The sequence below is a fragment of the Callithrix jacchus genome, chromosome 10, assembly GCF_049354715.1.
Source record: "Callithrix jacchus isolate 240 chromosome 10, calJac240_pri, whole genome shotgun sequence".
Lineage (NCBI taxonomy): Eukaryota > Metazoa > Chordata > Mammalia > Primates > Cebidae > Callithrix > Callithrix jacchus.
In genome coordinates, this window is record NC_133511.1 from 26,176,523 (window position 1) to 26,199,112 (window position 22,590).

At 50.7% G+C, this 22,590-nt stretch overlaps 1 protein-coding gene across 5 annotated transcripts in view; it reads right to left on the reverse strand.

Moving 5' to 3' along the window:
• The window catches only part of KIRREL3 (kirre like nephrin family adhesion molecule 3), a 565,070-nt gene that overhangs the window by 87,596 nt on the left and 454,884 nt on the right, over nt 1-22,590 (reverse strand). For all 5 annotated transcript variants that reach the window (XM_035265039.3, XM_035265035.3, XM_054241711.2 and 2 more), the window contains exons 3-4: nt 13,519-13,668; nt 8,378-8,527 (exon numbers count right to left, since the gene is read on the reverse strand). In XM_035265039.3, coding sequence (XP_035120930.3) covers nt 8,378-8,527; nt 13,519-13,668 — 300 coding nt within the window. The remainder of the gene's footprint in view (nt 1-8,377; nt 8,528-13,518; nt 13,669-22,590) is intronic.

Consider the following 22,590-nt stretch of genomic DNA (forward strand, 5'->3'; position numbering starts at 1 on the left):
GATTCCATGTTGAATGGCAGACACCTGAGGATCTAGGTCCTGACTTTTGCAAATCTCCACCGTCTGAGCTCACTCTTTGCTGGGCAGTTGAGCCTGCTCAGCATCCCAGGGTCACGCTTGGTTACAGCAGTTGGAGGGTATATTCTCCTTGCTCTCAGGAGGAAGGGAAGAGGAACCCAGGGAGCAATGCCCTTCATGCCAGACCTCCAAACCATGAGCAAGTGAGAGAGGGTCACCATCAACCCGTGGTGTGGGTTTACACTTATCTCTCCTGCTACTGGTTCATCAGGGAAAGAGTGAGCCCTGAGAGATTAAGCATCATCAGCCCACGTCTCATGGCTGGACGGGGCAGGACTAGGCAGGAGTGAATGTGTCCCAATGCCCCAGTGAGGGCCCTTTGTCCTGCCTGGGCCTGGAGAATTGCCAATGCCTAAGGATGGTGGTGGCACATTCCAGGACTGCCAGAGCTGCCCCGGAGAGACTCTCTTGGTGATGGGGGTGGGGACATGGGGGCCAGGCAAGAGCAGGAGGCTGAGTCCCTTCCATGAGCAGCAGACCACACATGGGCTCCTACAAACCTCTCTGCCTTCCCTTGTCCTGGTTTTGGGGGCAAAAGATGCTGGGGGGTGTGAGTGGCTGGCCTTGGGGATGGTCATTTGGGATGCCACCACCAGCTTTCAGTGGTAAGTGAGCACTGGATAGGCAGCGTTGGGCTAGGCCCATGGGCCTCTCCAGAAATCGGCCATGGTGACACTGGCTGGGGTAGGGTGGGGTTGTGCATTCCTTGCATCAGGTCCTTCCCTTCTTGGAGAGGCCCCTGCCTGTCCCTCTCCACAGTCAGGAGGGAAGGGAAAAGATGCGCTGGGTGTGCCTCCTTCCATGAGGGATCCTCACTCCCTCTGGGCCATGGAAGTCATGTAGTGTCTTGAGTCTCCTGCCTCCACCTCATTTCCCACCGTAAGAGACGGCCCCAGGCTTGGGGGGAGTCTTGACATCCAACCAGGCTGTGATGAGGATGGGAGATAGAGGCAGAGGCTATGACTGCTTCTGGCAACATGCAGATTAAGGGGGCAGGGCCAGGGCTACCCGCACACCTCAACCCAATGGCTGCAAGACCTCCAGGAGACCCTCTATCTCATCTGGCCCCTAACAGCAACTACTCAGCCTGGCATGTGGCATTGAACCCACAAGGTGGACCTCAGGGAGCTGTAATATAGAGGAGAGAGACTCTATGTCAGCCTCCGACACCCCTGATGGCCCCAGCTCTGCTCACTTTATCACCTGCCCAGCAGGGGAGCCCCGAGTTAAACAGGAGGCTATGGGGGGCGGGTGTCAGCGGCCAAAGGGAGAAGGAGGAGGGGAATGTGCTTCTGGCTCAGGAGACATGGGGGTGGTCTGGGCTACCAGGAAGGGAGCTGGGAGCAAGTTGTTGGCAGGGGTGGGATTTGTGTAGGGGAGTGAGATGTACAGTAGTTCCGGCGCAGTGCCCATGTGGAACCTCAGGAGATAAGGATGTTTTCTGCTCCTCTCTTCCGTCTCTGGCTTGTTTGCTACCCCTATTTGGGGGTGAATGCAGGGTAATGAATGTGGCAGGAAACAGCCACACAGCACAAATGAGATACGGCACCTAAGACCAGGCCAGGGCCCAGGCAGAACACGCTTAATAAGCAGATAAGGAAATCAATTCTGCCTCTCTTCCCAGGTGTGCTGCCGGGAGGGGCCTGCAGGAATCTCATCTTCCTGCCTTGCTTGATGCATGGAAAAGCTTCTGTAGGACAGAGTCTGATCCTCCAAGAAGCAGGGGTCGCTTGCTGGTGTCTCATAACCTTGTGCAATAATGGCAATAATGAAAACAGTTATAATACTAGCAGCCAATGCTGCTATGCCTTGCTGCATAACAAGCACTATTCTGAGACATGCTTTACATATGTTATTTCATTAAATCCTTTCTACAACCCTGTGAAGGCGCTTATGATTATTTCCTTCATTTTACAGACAAAGAAATAGGCGCAGAGTGGTTAAATAACTTGCTCTAGGCCACACCACTGGTAAAGTGACACAGCTAGGTTTCAGGTGCAGGCGATCTGGCTTCCAGAGCCTGGGCGCTTAGCCACAAAAACACATTGTCTCTCCGACACAACACGACACAACACAACACAACACAACATACAATTGTCATCCGAGTTTGGGGCTTACTATCTGCCAAGCTCTGTTCTCTGTGGTGAGGTTCAGTGTAAACTCCCCCTCAGTGTCTCCCAAGCCTTGTTGTTTCAATTGCCATGAGGAACATTTACTGAACACCCAGTATGTGATTTGAGGCTGTGCTAGGCATGAAGGATCAAAGATGCTCCCAAGAGACCCAGTGGGGGAAACAGACATGAAAACAGTTACTCTCAGCATGGCTTGTTGAGACCTGTGATCAAGGTGCTTGCGGAGGCTGAGAGCAATGGCTCACGCCTGGAGTCTTAGCACTTTAGGAGGCTGAGACGGGTGGATTGCTTGAGTCCAGGAGTTCAAGACCAGCCTGGGCATCATGGCAAAACCCTGTCTCTAAAAAAAAAAAACAAAAACAAAAAACAAAATTTAGCTGGGTGGGGTGGTGCATACCTGTGGTCTCAGCTACTCGGGAGGCTGAGGTGGGAGGATCACTTGAGCTGGGAAGGTTGAGGCTGCAGTGAGCTGTAATCATGCCACTGTACTTCAGTTTGGGTGACAGAGCCAGACCCAGTCTCCAAAAAAAAGTGCCTAAGGAAGGCAAAAGTACCACAAGGGGGACAGTCAGGCCATGTGGGCTCCAGAGAAGGCTTCCTGGAGGAGGAGATGGCTAAGCTGAGCACAAGTTAGTCCAGGGAAGGCAGGTAGGAAGGGCACTCCAGGAAGAAACACAGTGTGAACAAAGGCCCAGAGGCTTGGTGAGTGGAGGGAGATGGCAGATGCAGTAGCAGGTTGGTGGTAGGTCTGAGGCTGGAGACACGGTCAGGGAGGGCCTCAGGGGCCTTGTGTGCCCTGGTAGGGAGCTTGGGCTTCGATCTGTGGGGACACTTTCTCACCCCTGAAGAACCCCTCAGACTGTCCCCTACTGATTTGCCTTTTTATGTCAGGGTGACTATGGATGGGTTTCTTGCAACTGGTTTCTGGAAGAACGGTTTAGAAGGCAGCAGCCTCGGGGTCTGTTTCAGCTCTGCCCTCCCTTGCTGGCAGACTCTGAATTATTCCCCAGTCTTCTCTGGACCCGTCTCCCCAGAAGATTCCCAGATGGGGAACAGGGGGAGGCTGTCAGTGCGGTGGGCCGAGGAGGCCCTGCAGCTCCCCTGGTAGAGCTGTGGCAAACGGAGCTCGAGGTTTTGGAAATGAACTAGTTAAAGACGCGTCACCGATTGGACCTTATCTGTTTTCCTCTCTCAGTATTTGGGGCTTGACATCATTTAAAAAGATGCCCTCTTTATTTGAATTGACTTAGTCTCCCTCTTAAATAATTCATGTTGATTTAGGGAGCTTTATTTCTAACGGGAGCCACAAGACAGTAGAGTTAATATTAGAACAGGCCAGGAGGAAGAGGGAAATGAGGAGGGAGACTAGGAAAAATGCCCCTTTTAATAATTCATCTGATACCAACGTCCCTCCTCCCACCTGTGATCCCCCCATCCTGCTCTACTTTTTCCTTTCCGTAGCATTTATTACCACCTCACATCCTGCACAGCAACGCAATTTACTAATCTGTGCATCACTTATCAACTCCCCTCTCCCGGCTAGAATACAAGTTCCACCAGGGCAAGGATGAGTTTCTCTTTAATTTCCTGATGAATCCCATGTGTCTAGACCAGTGCTTGGCATATAACAAGTGCTGTGTAAGCATTTGTTGATCAAATCCTTGGTACCCATTTCCTCCCTGCCCTAGACCTTCCAACACCTTGCTTCCCAAGTTTCCAGGTGGTTGAAGAGATCAAGTGTAATGCCAGCCACCCTGGGACAGTTTAGATAGTTTTCAACCCTGGGGTTCCTGCAGGTGGAAAAAGGAGCAGTCTGCACATATATGTGTTTGTACACAACTTTAAAGTACGGGTGCGGTGGCTCATGCCTGTAATCCCATCACTTTGGGAAGCCAAGACAAGTGAATCACTTGAGGTCAGGAGTTCGAGACCAGCCTGGGCAACATAGCTAAAAATATAAAAATTAGGCAGGTGTGGTGGCACCTGCTACTCCGGAGGTGGAGGCAGGAGAACCCAGGAGGTGGAGGTTGTGGTGAGCTGAGATCGTGCCACTGCAGTCCAGCCTGGTGACAGGGCCAGAGTGCATGAGATTGATATTTTTAACCCTCTATTTTATAGATGAAGAACCAGGAACTCCATTCATTCAAAAAACCCTGCTCTGTACTAGGTGCTGGTTATAGAGGCTTGAGCCAAAGAGGCCCAGTTCTAGCCCTAAGGACTTTGCCCAAGGTCACACAATTAGTGAGCAGCAGGAGCGTATTCTACTTCCTGGCCCAGGGTTCTTCCTTTTCCATCACAGCTCTCTCTGCACAAATGCATGGGGGTCCTTTGATGCTCAATCAAGTTGAGTCTTTGGAGAGGGCTGGGTCTATGTGGAAGCTGGCTACAGAGGGGTGGTGCAGGGGTGGGAGTGTCCTTTGCAGGGAGGACTGGAGTTAAAGTCCACAGTCAAGGCCAGGACACCAGCGCTGAACAGGACTTGGAGAGGTCCTATCTCCCAGCCTCAAAGTGAGATGCTGTTTAAACCACCCAAATCAGTTCCTGTCTATGCCTCAGTCACCACGCCAATCTTGGTTCCAGGGAGGGATGGCCCAATTTCTTAAAATAGTTGGTGCAACATGTTGGACTCCTTTCAGTGGAAGTCATGGCCTTTTGGGAGTGAGACAGTTCTCAGCGATCATCTTATTTATCCCCACCTCTCATTTTACAGATGAGGAAACTGAGACCCAGGCTGAGAAAAAGGGCCACCTTCACACAACTGGATCCTGGTAGGATCAAGACCACTGCCTCTAAGTCTAATCTCTGCAAGGCTGTGATTCTCCAGATGTTCTGCAGGGGAAAAGTTTCCTGTCTTGACCTGGGCTGAGTCAAGGCATGGTCCTTGGCAGCTGGCTGGGCCACAGAGGGCACGTGGCCTGCCCAGTGATTGACCTGACCTAAAATCCCCAGTCTTTGCCTCTCTCAGCTTTGCAAACTCAGTGCCTTCCCCCACCTTTCCCTCCTCATTTCCTAGCTCCCTCCCTCTGCCTCCCGAGGTAGCAAATGCTCAGCTCCGAAGTTGCTCCTTGCCTGATTGCATCTGAGAGCTGGAAACACAACGCTAATTAATGTGTCTGTGACTCTAGGCCTGGCAGCTAGGCCGAGTCCCCATGCCCTCCCCAGGGCCCGGCAGGCTCTGCGAGCTGGCCCTCTGGCTTCATCGGAGCACACTGCCGGCAGATGCATATTTTAACAATGCACATCTGTTGTCTATATAATCTCTCGTATTTGCCCTCCTCACTTGGTACTTTGATGGAAGACCCCCAGGGGCCTCCCTCTGTTCTAGCCAAAGTGTTTGCTTTGCAATTTTGCCGGAATACCATCTGATTCTGCTCTCGAATCTTCCGCAGGTTCTAATCAGGCTCTTACTTTATTTAATTAAAAATCTATCTTAGGCAAATACAGACTAAATTAGGAAGCTCTCTCATTCCTGGAACACAGGGAAGGCAGCCCCCCTTGGGGAAATGGCTGGGACATTTTCCTGGTCTGAGATGTCACAGCAGAGCAGATGGGGTCTTGGTAGAGAAGGCTGCTGGGACAAGGGGCAGAAACACCTCTCCCCCATCTGTGAGAACAGCCGCTCTGTCTGCCCACCTTCCCTAGACGAGGGCTCCCTCTCCAGCTGGCTGAGTCGGCTGCTGCACTGGGGGCCTCCTTGCAGAGCAGTTGGTGGGTCAAGACACTCAGCCAGGCAGAGCCCTACAAGACCAGCTGGGGTGGGGACCTGGGAATGTCCCAGGGAGGCAGGGAGGACTGCAGGCAGAGCTCAGGGGAGCACTAGGTTTCAGTTCACTCAGGATGAATGGTTTCTGTGGAGCTGCCTGAAAGACTGATGGACAAGATGCTGGCTCAGGCTCCCTTTCTGGCTCTCAGGAATTTCATGGAGGGGACCCTGCTGGAGTGCCCTGGAAACTTCCTCTCTCCTCCTTCCGCTGCTCTCCAGACTTGAATAAAACATCTCCCCAACACAAACCCAGCTCTGTGCCCAGAGGGCAGTGTCAGGCCATGCCACCAGAGAGGAAGGGGGAGCGAATGCTTTTTAGACATGACCTAAGACAAAACTGGGTCTGTTCTGATTGGATCCTGAGGCCCTGCTCTGAGAAGCCTGGCCCCTCATCAGCCAGACAGACGCGAGGCTGCTGCTGGCATCTGGGAGTAGGAGACTGGGCAAAGCTTGGAGCTGAAAAATCTGGAGTGATTTTGAAGGTTAATTAAGCTGTGTCACCTCCTGTGAGTGCCTCTGCCTCTCTGAGTTTCCATTCTCTCATCTGTAAAACATTTGAAATAATTTGGACTTTTAACACATTGGACTCTGTTACCGAACTTACAGGAGAGAGGAAAGGAAGTGTAATGGTCACGTCAGGACTGGGGAAGCCAATACAGCCTTAGGGATGAGTTGTGGCTCCATTTATTTTTGGTCCCTGTGAAGTCAGAGGAGTGGACAAAGCTCAGGTCCATGTGGTTCCCACATCCCCCGCCCCTCTAGAAGGGGTGTGAGTTGGTGGAGGCAGATTCTTCTGAAGATGGAGAGGCTGAGCCATCTCTGAAGATGAAGAGCCTACAACTTCGCAATCCTCAAAATTTTGCTGAGAAAAAATATGAGGCTCTAACTCCTCCTCCTCTCCTCCCACAATCCCCATACCACAGGGCAGACTCATTCTCGTTTTAGTCACCATCTTGGGAGAAAAGAGAGCGGCGCTACTGCCTTTAATGCCCGGATTGCTCCTCGGAAGGCCCGCTTCCCGGCCACGGAATCCCAACTTATTTACCCCCCGGAACAGGTTTATTTTCTCATTCCTTTCATCTCGGGCCAGGGGAGCCTCAAAGGTTGAAGGAAGTTTCTGAGGCTGGCCCCGAGTTCCTCCCCCGCATCTCAAGAAGCCAAGCTCCGAGCTTGGTAAGTGGTCCTCCGGGGCCTGTCTGCTGCACTGCTTGGAATAATCTTCCCTTGTGTCTTTGGCCGTGTAGATCTGAAGATAACCTGACACGCTTTTAAATATTTCATCTCTGAGCAGCCGTGTGCCTTAGCGGCCAGGCGAGGAGGCAGCTCGCCAGCTGCTGACCCTGTTGTCTAACCCGCACAATAGCTGCTAAGGGGTGGGCCCGGGCCTTCCCACTTTCCTCCTGCACACGTGCCTGGCACAGAGTCATGGGTCAAGGGGACAGCGAGGTGGGGCAGGGCGCCATGGCCAGCAGCTCACGGGCTAAGCCCTTTGCATCTGTGGGTCTTAGTTTCTCATCTGGGCTAACAGTCCCTGTCCCACCGAGTAATGTCAGGAACCTCGGAGGTCATGTGCAGGAAAGAGTCTGGAGAGCTACCGTGAACTGCTTGACAAATGTGAGCTCTCATGACTTATGTGCAAGACCGAGTTCTCAGCAACCTTGAACATTTGTAACATTTGGCCAGAGGAGGGAGACTCCAGGACTGAACCCTAAATCAGAACTAGGTGGTTTAAGAGGTCACCAAGCCTATTCCCCTGTCTGCAGGCAGAATGTCCCAGGAACGCTAAGCTGCTGGGAACACAAGATGAAGAAAGACCAAGGGTAAAGGTATGATTTGGAATAAGAACCTGAAATGAAGTTTCCTAGGAAGGACCTGTCAGCCAGGATTCCCAGGGAGCAGCGAGGGGTGGAGAAGGCAGAGGGTCGTTGGTGTCCGCATGGACACTGGAATCATGGGGAGAATCGGGCTGATTCTGCAGGGGAGGTGGACAGATAGGGCTTTGTTAGCACCAGAGTGGGGGTCAGTTCAGAAAGAAGGGACCCACAGCCGCATTCTTCCTGGCACGGAGCCTGGCCTCAATAACACATGAGGCCAGGCATGCTTTCTGATGGAATAAATGAGCACACAGAAGCCCTCATTAGCTGCCTAAGGTGCCATGAAACACACTGGGGTTGGACTGAGTCCTCTGGCACAGGCCTTCTGCTTTCCTAGGGCAGGAGCCTTCGCTTGTCCCATTTGGTTGGGAAGGGGGGGCATGGACGTTGTGGAAGCAGCAGAGGCTGGAGCCCTGTGGGATGATCCTCAGAGGGGAGTCTCCCCATGTGTGACCAAAAAAGTACCCTCTTAGAGCTGAGCCCTTGGTGCTTCACGTAGTGTCCCTGCCCCGTGTGCAGATGGTTCTTACCCAGGACCGTGAGGCGGGCGGGGCGGGAGCGGATGGCGGCCTGGATGGCCTGGCACTCGTACACTGCATCGTCTTGCAGCTCTGCCCGCAGGATCTTCAGGTGGTGCTCCCCCGACAGGTGGTTCCCTACCACCAGGTACTGTGGGTAACCTGTGGAGACGACAAGCAGGTCAAGGAACTGGGGCGGGGTAGAGGGGACACTCATGACAAAGAGGCACAGAGTGGGGGACCCAAGGAGGGGCCTCAGGATATGTCTGGCAGAACAAGTGATTTCAATGCAAGGAACACAAAAGTAAGAGCTTTCCCAAGGCATTGGCTCTGTGTGTTTGTGTGTGTGTATGTGTGTGTGTGTATGTGTGTGTATATGTGTGTGTGTATGTGTAAGGGTATTTTGCTTATTTGTTTTTGAAACAGGGTCTTGCTCTGTCACTCAGGTTGGAGTGGAGTGGCAGGATTATAGCTCATTGCAGCCTCTGCCTCCTAGGCTCAAGTGATCCTCCCACCTCAGCCTCCCAAGTAGCTGGGACTACCATGTCAGCTAATTTTTTATTTTTTGTAGAGATGGGATCTCACGATGTCACCCTAGTTGATCTTGAATTCCTGGACTTAGACAGTCCTCCCTCCTCAACCAAAGTTCTGAAATTATAGGCATGAGCCACCATGCCCGGCCATGTAAGGGTCATGTTGATTTCAAGTTTAAGAAAATCGGAGGAGCCACTGTTAGAGAGGAAAGAGGGAGAAGAGATGAAAATGCTGTGTGGACAGACATCGCTGGGCTATTGCTCTGGAAAGTGGTGTGCTCTGCACTGTGGTCTACCGGGAAGACATGCATTTTGATAAGATAGGAGAGAGGGAGACAGACAGACAGAGAGACCCAGGCTGAGAATCACAGAGAGAAGACTTCTGGAGGTGGGGCAGGCCTCCCTCGTGGTGGGCTGGGGACTTGTTCCTGCTCAGAGAGGGAAGGAAGGAAAAAGGGAAATATTTGTAAAGGGATTGAGAGTGACTTTGCAGAAAGTTTTGTTTCAGGATAGACAGGAGGTAGAAATCTAGGCCTACCCTCCTACTGTCTGGGAACCTCAGGTCACTTTGAGCCACTGTGGCCCCTGTCTAGTCATTTCTCCTGTCCCACCACAAAAACCCCAGGGCCTGGTGAAGCACTTATGAAGCACTCAGGACACTTAAGAGTTGGGGGGCCCTTGAACCATGGTCAATGAATAATAGATAAATAAAAGTTTGAGAAAATAAATCATTAATCAGTGTTCCTGCTGCTGTGTAGGGTTGAATATAAATGCCGACTGAAGTCGTGGCTTGCCAGGTTGGGCAGATCCTCTCTTTCCAGGGTCTCAGGCCCTAAACCTCCCTACTTTCTACCAGTAGGGTCCCTTTTCCATCCACCTTCTCACTGAGCGCTGCTCTGCTCCCAAGCCCTCACTGTGTGGATTTACAACTGGACTCCCATCCCCTGAGCCCTTCATCTCTATCCTGGTCCCCTTCTCTCCTCAGAGGCTGCCCTCAGCATCTGCTTCCCTCCGGCTGCCTCAGGCTGCTCAGATGGGTGCTATAGGAGGATGAGACGGGACACATTTGGTTTTTAAAGAGAAGATGAGGGCTTAAGCAAGTGAGAGAGACAGAAACAAAGGCAGGCAGGGAGGCCTGCAAGAGCTCGCCTCAAGTGTTTTAGACAGTCTCTTGGGATGGGTTAGATGTGTTCCTGAGCTCCCCAGGGCAGCTCTGGCACCAACAGGCAAAATTAACATGAGGGAGGTACTTTAGAATATTCCCAACCATTTGAGGTATCCAATAAGAATCTGGGCTGCCACAGGTGGTAGTGAGGTTCCCATCACTGGCTGTATTCAAGCGAAGGTCGGATGATCGCCTCTCAGGGGTGTTGCAGAGGTGATTTCTACACAGGGTGAAAGATCAGACTAGATAAGCTTGTAGGCCCCTCTCATCACCCTAAGTGAAGGGTCTTCTGGAGGTGGGGCAGGCCTCCCTGGAGGTGAGCTGGGGACTTGTTCCTGGTAAGGGGAGGTAGCTGTGATGATCCTCTGCCAGCCTTCCTGGCATGCTCTGGGGTGCTTTCTGTGCAGCTGGGCCCTTCAGGCGTGTGTCTTCATGGCCACCATCCTCATCATGCAATAAAATGGCCCCGTCCTCCCCAGCTGTGCAGACCTGGTCAGAAAAGCTCACAAGGCCATCAGCTGCACCCTGAGAGCACTGCCTCTCCTCCTGCCCACTCTTCCTGTCTTCTGCTGGGAAGAAGGAGCCCAGATAAGTTAAGCTGTCTCCCCGCCAGGGCCAGGAGAGGTGCTGGAAATGGGTTCTAGTCCAATCCTCTTCCTGCTGCTGCTGTTTTTGTTGTAGCTGACTGGCACCCCCAGCCCCTCCAGCCCAGCCTCTGGATCCCGCTATCCTGTGATTAGTCCCGGGTCTCCTGCAGGCATCTTGGCTGGAGCCTGTGTTTTTGTAGTCTTGCAAGCTATCAGCAGCAGGATTTTGCTCTCATGAGCTGCTGAAAACATCGGTGATGGGTTTGTTTGTATTGGCCTAATTAGGCAGCGAGCTGTGATGCTATCCCAAGGACTGGCAGCATCTCCGAAATAGATTTAGAAGCATGGATTCTGAGAGAGTTCTAGCTCCTTCCACAGTATCATTTCTCCCTCTTGCTACTCCCAAAGGAGGCAAAACCATTCAGTCTGGGTTCTACAGTCGAATCGCCTGGGTTCCCATGCCAGCTGGATCACTTCCTAGCTCTGCTGTCTTGGGTGAGTTACTTTAACTCTTTGTGCCTCATAGACTACTTACTATGTGCCAGTCCCTGCTACATAGGGACGATACCAGTACCTCATAAGGCTGTGGTGAAAGTAAAATAGGATAATCTATATAAAGTGCCTGGCACACTGTAAGTAGTCCATGAGTGCTCATTTAAACAAAGAAAGAGGTAAGTCATAAGGTCAGGTGGCCAAAGAGGTCTTCATCTTTAGAAGGGAGAGCAGACAGTATCTGGGCCCTTTGAGATTAACAGCAGGCCTCAGGCAGTGGGATTGGTCATATAGTTGAGTCAATTTCTTTCTCAGTTGTGACTTTGTTTACCTGACAAACAAAGGGGGAAATCCTTCTTTTCTCCCTCTGGATCACTTAGATTTATGAGATGATGTCTGCGAAGTATTTGAGCTTCTTAAAAGCAAAATATTCTATCAATATGAGCAAGTGCATTTATAAATCATTTTCTCTGACTGGTTTTCCAGCTTTGGTGACTAGAAACACATTTAGGTCTTCAGGGAGGGTATCTTTCCGGGTAGATTCAGTGGGGCCACACAGTTACAGTGGGAGAGGGCAGGGATGAGGCAGGCTGAAATCCCATAACATCGGGCCTCAGTTTCCCTGTAGGAGAGCTTTTGCAATGTTAAGTGCTCTACAAGTGCTTTCTGAATTGAGTTGAGGGCTGTCATGCCTGCTTCTACATCAGGCAAGCAAGCAGGGTTAATTGAGCATGTAAGTATCTATCATGATTGCCATGATGCTATTTTTGGGACAAGTGACAAAATACAGAGCAAGTATTTCATCAGGAGTTGAGGTCATTGGCTCTGTTTGGAGAGGCCAACCGAGTCAAGCTGCAGAGGATGCAGGCCCCGTTTGTCAGAGGCCATTGTCTCGCAGCCCTGAGCAGGTCCTGGTTCTGGATCCCAGAAAGCCATTCATGGCACTGGATGCCAGAGGGTCAGTTATCTGTGCTGGGATGACCGCCCTATGTACCTTCCCTGCTGACCTGAGCCTCCTCTTGGCCACGGACCCAACAAGCCCCCTGTCCCTGATGGAAGGCAGACACCCACTGATCAGGACCCCAGACAACCTCCTTAACTAGCGGCAGTGCTCCTCCCAGCTCGGAGCCATCCAGTGCATGAACTATTCTAGTTTGGGAAGGTTGTATTCCCCAGTTCCTCTAGGGTAAAGGCAGTCAGAGTCTCTGAAATTGGCTGGTTCCCATAACAGTTAAACTTTATGGCAGCACAGTATATTTTGGAGATATTTTTGTGTATTTTATCCATGCTCAGCTGGGCTGCAGTATTCAAATATGTGCCTGCTATTGACCATTGCTATAATGTTTCAATATACATTTTTGGCAAGACATAACTCACATTTTAAAATATTAATTTCCCAGCCATCATGTTCCTGAGTGCACTTCGATTTTTATTTTCCTGCAGCTGTACACCATGTGAGAGGCAAAGTAACTTCTCAGTTGAATAATATTTTTCTCTCCTCCTGCACCCTCAACTTTTCACAAATCACAGGGGAATGACACCCAAGGGTCCCTCCTTCTGAATTTTATTGTTTATGCCAAGCCTAGCAAACAACCACTGCCTACCTGCAGGATGGAATAATGATGGCTGAGGGGTGTGTGATCAAGGGGATGAGCCATTATTTTCTTTTTCTCCAGGGAAGAGGATAGATCGGAAAAGCATCTGTTTAGTCTTACCGGGTTGCTATTCACAATAGTTAACAAATGATCTGTGGTCAGCACTGGCCGGTGAGTTCACGTGTCAGCCATCAACAACCACGGGAACCCTCACTGCCCGCCCCAGGGTAGCTTTGCTGAACACCAGCCTGCCCATGCTGAATATAGTTTGAAATTTATTTTTAATACTTGCTATCTTTTCTTCCCATCTCATCCTGGCCCCTAAGATCAACCAGGTGTCTTGGTGAGTTTTCAGTTTACTCGGTTCCCTTTAATGGGTGAGAAGCCTAGAAGAACCAGGTTGTGACTTGTATTTCCTTAACAATCATGCCTTAATAAATGGGGGCTACATCTCAGGCCAAGAGACAGGAACACTTGATTTCTGGAGACTGGACTTTACGTGAATCATGTTTGACTTTGGAGTAGATCCTCGAGGGTAATGTTGAGTTAGGCTAGGACCTGCCGAGAGGTGGAGGGTTTGCTTATGCACACCAGGGGCCCTCAAAGTCTAGGGATGCTGGGGGCAGTGCTTGCCTAGCCTGACCTTGCCTGGGGAGTTGTGGTCAAAGCTGGAGATTCAATTCCCAGACGTCTGTGAAGTTGGGTGCTCCCTAGGAGGGTGGATGGGTGAGTAAGGAAGTGACAGCTTCAGGCCTGCCCCGGGAGGTCTGGAGGTACTCACTTGAGAGGTCCCTGCCCACACCCAGAGCCAAGCCGTCCTTGATCCACAGAACGAAGCCATCGTATTCCGGGATGGCGCACAGCAGTGTCACTGGCTGTCCTGACACCACCACCTGGTCCTGGGGCTGCTGGCTGAAGGAATAGACTTGCCCTGGAAAAGAGACAAACACAACAGTCAGCTACCTGCCATGCAAGGGCGAGAAGGCTCCCCTCCAGCTACAGAAGCAGAGCAGGGCTGGCGCAGGAGACTGTGCTTCCTGAAGTACCTGGCTTCTTGCTGGGGGTCCAGTAGAGTTTCCCAACTGGTCTCAGCCCCAGGTCTATTCCTTCCTGTGTGGGACTGGCTCCCAACTCCAGCCCCTCTGTCCACCAGTCTCTAACACACAGACTGGTCTAGCCATACCTCAGCTCCCCATGGGCCACCTCCTTCCACCCTTGGGACACACCACTTCCCATGCATTGGTGAGCTCCTACTTAATGCCACATGCTGGGCACGCACTTCCACAACAGGGCAGAAACAGGATAGAGACCTCCAGTAAGAAGTGTTCTGTGGTGGCTGTGTGTTAAGAGGGGGTGGTGATGGAAAGCGGTGCACCTTTGGTTAAACCTGAGAATTCAGGAAATCATTTTGCTGTTTCAGTGGCTCCTGGGGTGAACTGAAGGCCAAGTTCAGAGGGGTGGGTAGTGGTGCAGTGTGGCAGGAGGCGTGCTAGAGGGAGCAGGCAGTCCTGTCCCACCATGTCCTCCCTGTCCTTTTCTTTTCTGCAGCAGACCTTACTCCAGCCTCAATCACTTGGGAAAAAAGCATTATGTGACCTCAAAATAAGATGGCACAGAGCCATCAAGCAAGTTAATTGACAGTATTTTATTAAACAAACCCACCCACAATGCTTACAAGATGCCACACTCTGTTTTGAGGTTTTAAAATATCAGTTTATTAATATTCTCATCCTCATAACAACCTAAAAATAGTAGGCACTATTTTTATCCCCATTTTCCAGATGGGGAAATGAGGCACAGGGAGGTGAACAATAGTAAAGGGAGCTGTGCTTGTCAATTACTCACCAAGTACAGCAGATGCCCTGACTCTAGTTATCACGGTGGCAACACTGTTAACCCCATTTTACAGGGCTGTGGGAAACGGAGGCTCAGGATTAACTAAATTGCCCAGAGAACTGTCCAGTGAGAGTTAGGGCAGGGGGTGCAGTGAATCCAAGGCTTTCTGGCTCTGAAGACCATGCTCTCCTCTATTAAGCTATGCTATGTGGAGGTCCCCAAGCCTGGTCCTGGAGGGAGTTGCTGCTGAGGAGGGGCAACATGATCTGTGTCTCCTGGGAGACCACAGTTGAATGGACAATGGGACATTGACATTCACTGAGCATCTGGCCCTGAGGATGACCAGTGCTTCATACAATCTCTTCTCCTGTAATCCATTTAATCATACTTCAGGGCAGAAATAGCCCCATTTTACAACAAAGAAACCAGGATCAGAGAGGCACAGTAAGCTGCCCAAGGTCACACAGCCAGTGAGTGGTAGAGCTAGGGTTTGTGCAGGGTCCACGTGCATTCCAAGCCCTCTATTTTTCCCACCCCCTGCTTTACAGATCCAGGCCTAACTGAGGCAGAACTGGACCTGGCGTGCCAACTGCTGCTGCTGTGGCCTCTCCTCCCCAACCTGGGAAAGTCAGGGGTAGCCACAGAGGTCCTGGACACTGGCTATTGCCCATTTTGGGGACAAAAAGCCTCAGGCTTGGGTCACACCTAGGACTGAGCTCTCAGCAACAGGTAACCCCAAGGTGGGGGGGACACTTGGTATGTATTAACCCAGGGGAGCTGGGATAGCAGCAGAGCTTGGGGTAGAGGCTACCCAGAAGGAGAGGTACAGATTCACAGTGGAGAGATGAAGGCAGGCAGGAAGGTGGCTGAGTTCAGGACCTGACGAGATCTTGGCAGGGTCTCCAAGGAGTCTCATTAAAAATCAAATTGGCCTTGAATTGTGGGAGTAACACTTTTTATTCTGATTTGAGCTTTACAAATTGGATTTCATAGGACATTTTAATCAGCTATGTATGGTAGGGTTTTTTTTTTTCCTCTCTGTCTCTTCAAGTTCTCTGTTGTAATTAGACTGTTTCTGGCACCCAAACAAGATAGAAAATGAGGGAAGAGATGAGAGAGGAGAAGGGGAGAGGAGGAAGGGACTGGAGAGAGAGTGGAGGAGTGAAGCAAGGAAGTGGGAGAGAAAAGGAGAGGGAGAGGAAGAGGAGGAAGCAGGGGAGGAGGGTGAGGGGGAAGCATGGAGTGGGACGGGGTGGGCGGAAAGGACTCCTTCTCTAGGCTCCTTTCTCTGTACTCTAATGATGATTTCACAGCTCATCCTTTTATCTCAAAATCTTTCTTGCAAGAAGGACAGAGTCAAGGCAGCCGCAGTAACTGCCAAAGATTGTGCTATCAGAGAGAATTATCAGGTTGTCAGCTGGACGCGGAGAGGGTTATAATGCGAATACCTTAAATGGAGCAGTGCCTGAGCCCTCAGAGATGTCCATGGCTAGGAAGCACCCGCAGTGGGTAACGGTCCTGGGCTCTCCCCATCCTGCTTCCTTCTGGAGGAAGGTGCAGGAGGTACTGGGTGAGGTCTCCTGGGAAGGTGGGGCTCAGGAAGCATCTGAGGGCTCAGGGTAAGTTGTGGACTGGTTGGAGCCCCCAGGGAGAGGAGGGGCTATCACCATGGAAACTGGGCTCTGGAGGAAGGCAGCGCTGGGAGGGGAGCCCACTTGAAGCAGGCCATGGAGATGGACTCTGAGTGGCCATAGGCTCTTTTGGTAGGTGTCTCAGAGCCAGGGGTGGCAGCAGGCACGAGATCCCTGGAATAACACCTGGGGTTTGCAGGAAAAGAGCCTGATGGGATGAGGCCGAGCAGGAGAGGGCCTTTCGAGGAGAAGGAGCATCTCCTAATGCCATCGGAGCAGGCTTGGAGGTGCAGAATCCCATAGGTTGCAGTGAGCCAAGATCCCCACTGCACTCCAGTCTGGGTAACAGAGTGAGACTTGGTCTCAAAAAAAAAAAAAAAAAAGACCTTCCTAGAGGGCTCTCTCATTCTGTCTTCTTGGATCTACTTGGCTTTCCTATGGAAAGACTGTTTCTGGGGGAGATGAGTACACAGGATAGCCTCAAAAAACAAATCCACCCAAAGGACGTGATTTACAAATTATTGTTTTTGGGGTGGGAAAGTACTCTAATTGACAATTTCCCTTTTCAGTCTAATTTTAATTTTTGCATATCATATTTAAGTCACTACAATTACTTTTCTCTTTTAATCCAGTGAGGTGTTTTTTTTTAATTTTTTCAAATGGATCTTAAACTGAGTATCTAGAGTGGATAAAAGTTGAGGTGCTGTGGATGAAGGTGGAGATGGAGGGATGGAACCCACTGTTTTTTCATCCATCTGACAGATCTTGAGGCCTCTCCTTTGGGTTCAAGAGCCCCTCAGAGCACAGCTTTTGAGCCATGGATGTAGGTTATTGCCAGAAGAATGCTCCTCACCCATCCCCCGCTTTCTTTCTTTCTTTCTTTTTTTTTTTTGAGACTGAGTCTCACTCTGTTGCCCAGGCTAGAGTTCAGTGGGGCGATGATGAAGGGTAAAGGTCCCAGTTCCTGGCTTGCAGGACCAGGGTGAACGGATGATGGAGGAGCCATTTGCTGCTCAGGAGGAGAAGCAGGCTTGGGGGTGAGGCAGTGAGTTCAGTTATAAATGTGTTGATGGAGAGGGGTCCAGACTCCCTCAGGTGGTGCTGTCCCAGATGTAGTTGAGCCTGTGGGTCTGGAGCTGGGAAAGTGGTGTGAGTAACTCACATGGACTGAGAAATCCCTATGGGGTAGGCAGTAGGAAAAGTATTTTCAGGTGTTCTTTCACTTAGTGTTGACCTGAGGATTCACCTCCAGAATGGAAAGTTACAGATGTGGCTATCTAAGAGGGACAAGGTTACTCCACTCTGGGAGAGTTGAGAGGAGCTGTCTTGGGTGAAACATCTAACTCTTGTTGAGGTTTGCATAGATTTTGAACCCTATGGGGATGGCAAGAGATCACCTAGCCTAAGCTCCCTGTAGACTGGAATTGGAAATATAAACAGAGAAGCCACAGGAATCAGGCGCAGGGTGGGGCGGGGGGAAAAGGGTCTTTTCTCTATTGCCCGTTTCTCCTAGATTTCTACTGGGAGACAGACAAAGAAACACTTTCTATCTCAGCATCGCCATTTGCAGCCATTGGTATCTTGATTTTGATACACATATGAGGAGAAGCTTGCTAGTCTCATGAACATTCCAGAAATTGCACTAGAATTTTACTTAGACTTATAAAAAAGAGGCTGACTACTCTTCCCAGGGTTGGATGAAGGGGTGGAAAGTCCGACACCACGTTCCCCTATGCTCGTTCCTAACCCAGGCTGGGCCAGCGTGGGCAGCCTGTGATTTTCCCTGCCTCACACTTCTGTCCCCTGGACACAAAATCCACCAAGGTTGTCCTGAACAGTGAGGATCTTTAATGTAGAGCAATCGGGCTGGCCGAGACAGGGTGAGTCCAAAGTCGCTATAAATCCTTTGCCTACTGATGATCAGGCTCTCGGCCCCTGCCAGAGCCTGCACTGTGCTCATTAGTGGCAGGGAGAGGGATTCTTCCATTGATCCAGCCAAGGCCTGGATGCCAAGAAGACACTGATAAGTGCTGCTGGAAATAGGGGCTCTTCATTGCCCGTGACAGAGCCCATCCATCCCTGCCTGAGGTCACCTAGAGGTCTAAATGAGACTGGGAAGGGCAGAGCAGAGTGGGTTTGTGGTGGAGAGTGGAGATGGGAGATACTCGACAGCACGTGAAACAGAAACCCTGGCTGTGGTCTCAAGCCTGTTGCTGGCCAGCAATGGGACCCTGGAGTCCCTTTTCTGAGTCTCAGGCTCTTGTGCTCCTGATTGGAATATGCCCTCACTGAACCAGCACCTGGGGATGTGTCAGAGCAGCATGGAAGGAAGAGAGTGGCACTAAGGGGCAGGGATGGAATTATGTCATTAGCCCAAGAGGGAGCTGCAGGCTCGGCTATGGGCAGAGATAGTGCCCATTGACTCCTCTTGGAGAGCATCAGCGTGGGCACCACAGGGAGAGGCTGGAGGCCAGGCTATGGATTGGCTGACTCCAAGATACCCAGCACCTCTTGCTCCCATGTCTACAGAGTACCGTATGGACACATGAAGCTTTATTCTTGCCCTGAGCTCCTGGGCTCAGAAGGTGCCAGTTGATGTTGCCTCTGCCACCTCTTAGCTGTGTGCCCTTGGGCCTGACTCTTCTCTTGTCCAAGGGTCAGATGCCTCATCTGTAAAATGCAGGGTTTAAGCCCCTTCCTCCCAGCCCTAATGCTTGATGTTCTAATTTATCCAAAGTCTTATTTTGGGGGCATCCTAAGGTTGAAAACAATAAAACCAAGGTGCAAGGAAGTCAACGCAAGGCTCTCAAGGACACTTGGACTTTTGGGGTCAGATCTTTATCCTAAATATTAAAAAAAGTAAACAAAATCATCATTTATGCTGCTGTAGCCTTGTCAGTCAGACATCATCCTAAAACTTGGACGTGCGTGAGGATCACCTGGGGAACTGGCTAAAAATAATAGTTTCCTGGTCCCCAACTCAGAGATTCTGGGATAGTGGGTCTGAGCTGGGCCTAGGAATCTGCATTTTAATTGCTTCTGGATCAGCCTTCTGCAGGCAGTTTCTGGGCCACATCTGAAGGGCACTGCCGTGTGCCCACAACACGGGCTCGTGGGTCTGGGTTATTTCTAGTTCTGACTTTGTCACTGGGTGGCCTTGATCAAGCGGCTCTCTCTCTCAGGGCGCGCATTGGTGTTCCCCCTGCACAGTGAAGGCATTTTCACACCTTTTTAAAGTCTATGCAACCCTTTTTGTCAGTGAATGATCACAAGGAACCCCAATGTATAAAACGGTGGGGTCAGAGCTGAGGGAGACCGAGTTTGTGCGATGCTGAAGGATGCCAGAGGCCCTGTGCAGTTTTGATGCTCTTCAGGTGTCCAACGAAGGGTAATGTGGCTACATCCCACTGACAGTGTGAAAGCAGGCCCACCCGGCGTGCACTGCGTGGCTGAAGCATGAGGCACCTTGGTTTTGCTCACTGAGCCTGCGTGGAAAGTCACAGCACAGACCTGGTGCTTATAGAGGGGTCTTCTCATGGCTGCTGGAGTAATTCCCAACTGGACTCAGGCCATCTTGGTGCAATGTCCTGGTTTTTTCCCCTCTTGGAGACCAAACACAATCAACTCTTAATTGTCTTTGTTAATAAAGAGGATCAACGGTGTGAATAATCTAAAATGATGGACGATCCAAAATAATGAGTAATCCTAAGTAACGTTCATTTTCGACTTTGGAATGCATTTTGATATTCATATTTGAATATGGATATGTTTGATGTTCTAGGAATTTTTAATACTTTAAAAAAAAACCCTCAGCCCAAGAATGGGACTCCCTCTCTGCCTCCTACTGAGCTGGGTGGGGAACTTCACCTCTGGGACCGGCCCAGAGTTAAGTCAGGTATACCCCCACCTTCCCCATCTCCTGTCTTTATGGCTTGCACCTTACCTAGGAGGGGATGGGGATATTAACAGATTTTGCTTTTAAAGGACTTTTATTCCCTTTGGACCTCATGCAAATAAGAGCAAAATAAGAAGCTGTGAAATGTTAGCAGAGGACTTCATTAAGCAAACTTGGTGATAGCATTTGCCAGGAATGGGGACAATTTGCCAACAGATAATTGAGCACTGACTATATATGTGTACTAATTAAAAAAGTGATTCTTCTCCTCACTGCCCTGGGATTGTGGGCTGTCTTCTGGTGGGTTTGGGATATTAACCACAACTAACTCCATACAAAGCACTTCACATTCATTGTCATACCTAATCCACCCTCATAGCACCCGTGGAGTAGGTCCCATCATCAGCCCCCATGTAGAGACTTGAACATCATAGCTCCAAGCCTGATGTCCCCCATGAATGTGCCCTCCCAATTCCACCCTCTTCTGCCCTGCTCTGCCTCTCCTGTCACCCCCCAAACAGGGGCCCTTAAGGCCTCAACTGATCTGCATCAACCAAAGAGAACAAAGCAAAACTAACTTGCCATTACTGCCCCAGTCTCCCTGATCGTTGGAGGTGGAGATGTTTGTCAAGAAGAGGTTTTGTTCTGGAAGCCCTTCGAGAGGAGGGAGAGGCAGTGTGAGGGCCACTGGGGCACCCAGCCTGAGGGGGGGATTTTCTGCTTTTCCGGCAGGACAGAGCTCCTTAGAAGCAGGTGTAGCCTCGACTCACATCCACCATCCTGAGAGAGAGAATCTTTCCCATTTTATGGACAAGGACACTCAGAGAGGTTAGGTAACTCATCCAGGGTCACAGGGTGTGGTAGAGCTGGGGTTGGGAGCTCTTGCTTTCCCAACAGTAGAGGGTTTGATCTGTGTGGCTTCCTTTTCTAAAAGCAAAGACTGACTACTGTGCCCACTACCTGCTTCTGGCTGAGCTCCAAAAATAGCTTTAAAGCTGATGGGAAGCTGATAGGGTAGCCTCTGCCCTACCTGAAGACCAGGGAAACCTCTCCCATGGTGCCCTTGGTGTTGAGATCAGCTCTGTCAACAATACTTCAGGGCACAAGTTGTCCTGCACCACTTTTAACCCTAACCTTCCATGGCCCTATTCAGAAGCCCTTTGCAAAGGCCAACCCCTGGCCATAGGTCTCTCTGCTCAGCCTGGGCTGGGTCAACAATGACTTCCATTCACTGCCCTGCTGGAGCCTTGGGCCTTTGCCACTGCCACCGTGGTGCTGAGCCACTTATTTGTTGTGGATGACCCAAGGAGGATCAGCTGGTGCCTGCTAGTCCCTTCTGCTGGGGCACAGGGTTGGGGGCAGCACATGGGCATGTGGTCCTATTCCTGTCTGCCCCCCCAGAACAGCTCTATTTTCCAGCCTGGAGTACCCCTGGAGATGGCGACAGTGCCTCTAATAATAGAGTTACTCATAGCTTCACTGGAGAGAAGACAGCAGCTTTCAAACCCCCTCCCCTAAATGCAACAATATTCGGTAACACTTGGCATCTTGGGGAGAGAATTCATGTCTGTAATTAGTTACTGTATATCACCGTTAGTACTCTGCTCAGAATTTACGGGGCAAATACCATTTAACTGCACAATAACTACAGGTCCTTGCTGCTTATTGGGTAATTTACTAAGGCTGGAAGAACAGGGCAGGAGGGATTCTGAATGGGAGGTTTTGTAACCCCTTGAATCAAACTTTATGAGTTTGGGTTTGGCAGGGAGGCAGCTGCTTGCAGCCAGCTCTCCTTGCTTTGTTTTGCAGAGTTGGCGGGTAGACTGCTTCCTTCCCTTGATTTATTGCAGAGTGATAGGTCTGGGACTGGGGGTGAGACTGCCCAGGGCTACCTGGGGCTATGGTAGGGACTTTCCATAGAGGGTCTTTGGCTGAGAGTCTGCAGCAGGAACCTAGGCTCGGGACAGTAAATGTGCCCTGTCAGTTACTCCCTCCATGGGCTGCTTTTTGTATGTGGGCCAGTGGGTGGGGAGTGCAGGGAGCTGTCCTTGGTTGGCAGCAGCAAGATAATCGCCTAAGCCCTTTCTTCTCTTGCAAGTCCGGTGCTGCTTGGGAAGCGGCCATTCCTGGACACTTGGCCGACATTCCTGGCCTTAATCTGCTTGAGCAAAGTCTGTCTTTGTTTGGCCGTGCACTGTCTAAACTCCTCTAACCTATTTAGGCCACGGAGAGGGGAAAAGACACAATAATGAAAAACTCAACGTGCAACATTGCCTTAACGCAATCTAATAAATTACTCGGTACCCGGCTGCCAGCTCAGACTAAGCCCAATATTGCCTGCAGTAATTATTTGGATCAAATGCAGTTTATCTGCTTCATATTTGTGCTTCTGTGCTCGGTGGCAACTTATAAATGTCATCGTGGTGTTTATTTGTTATAATGAAACTTAATGGCATTGGAAGCCAGGAGCAGAGCTGGTGGGGCGGCAGGT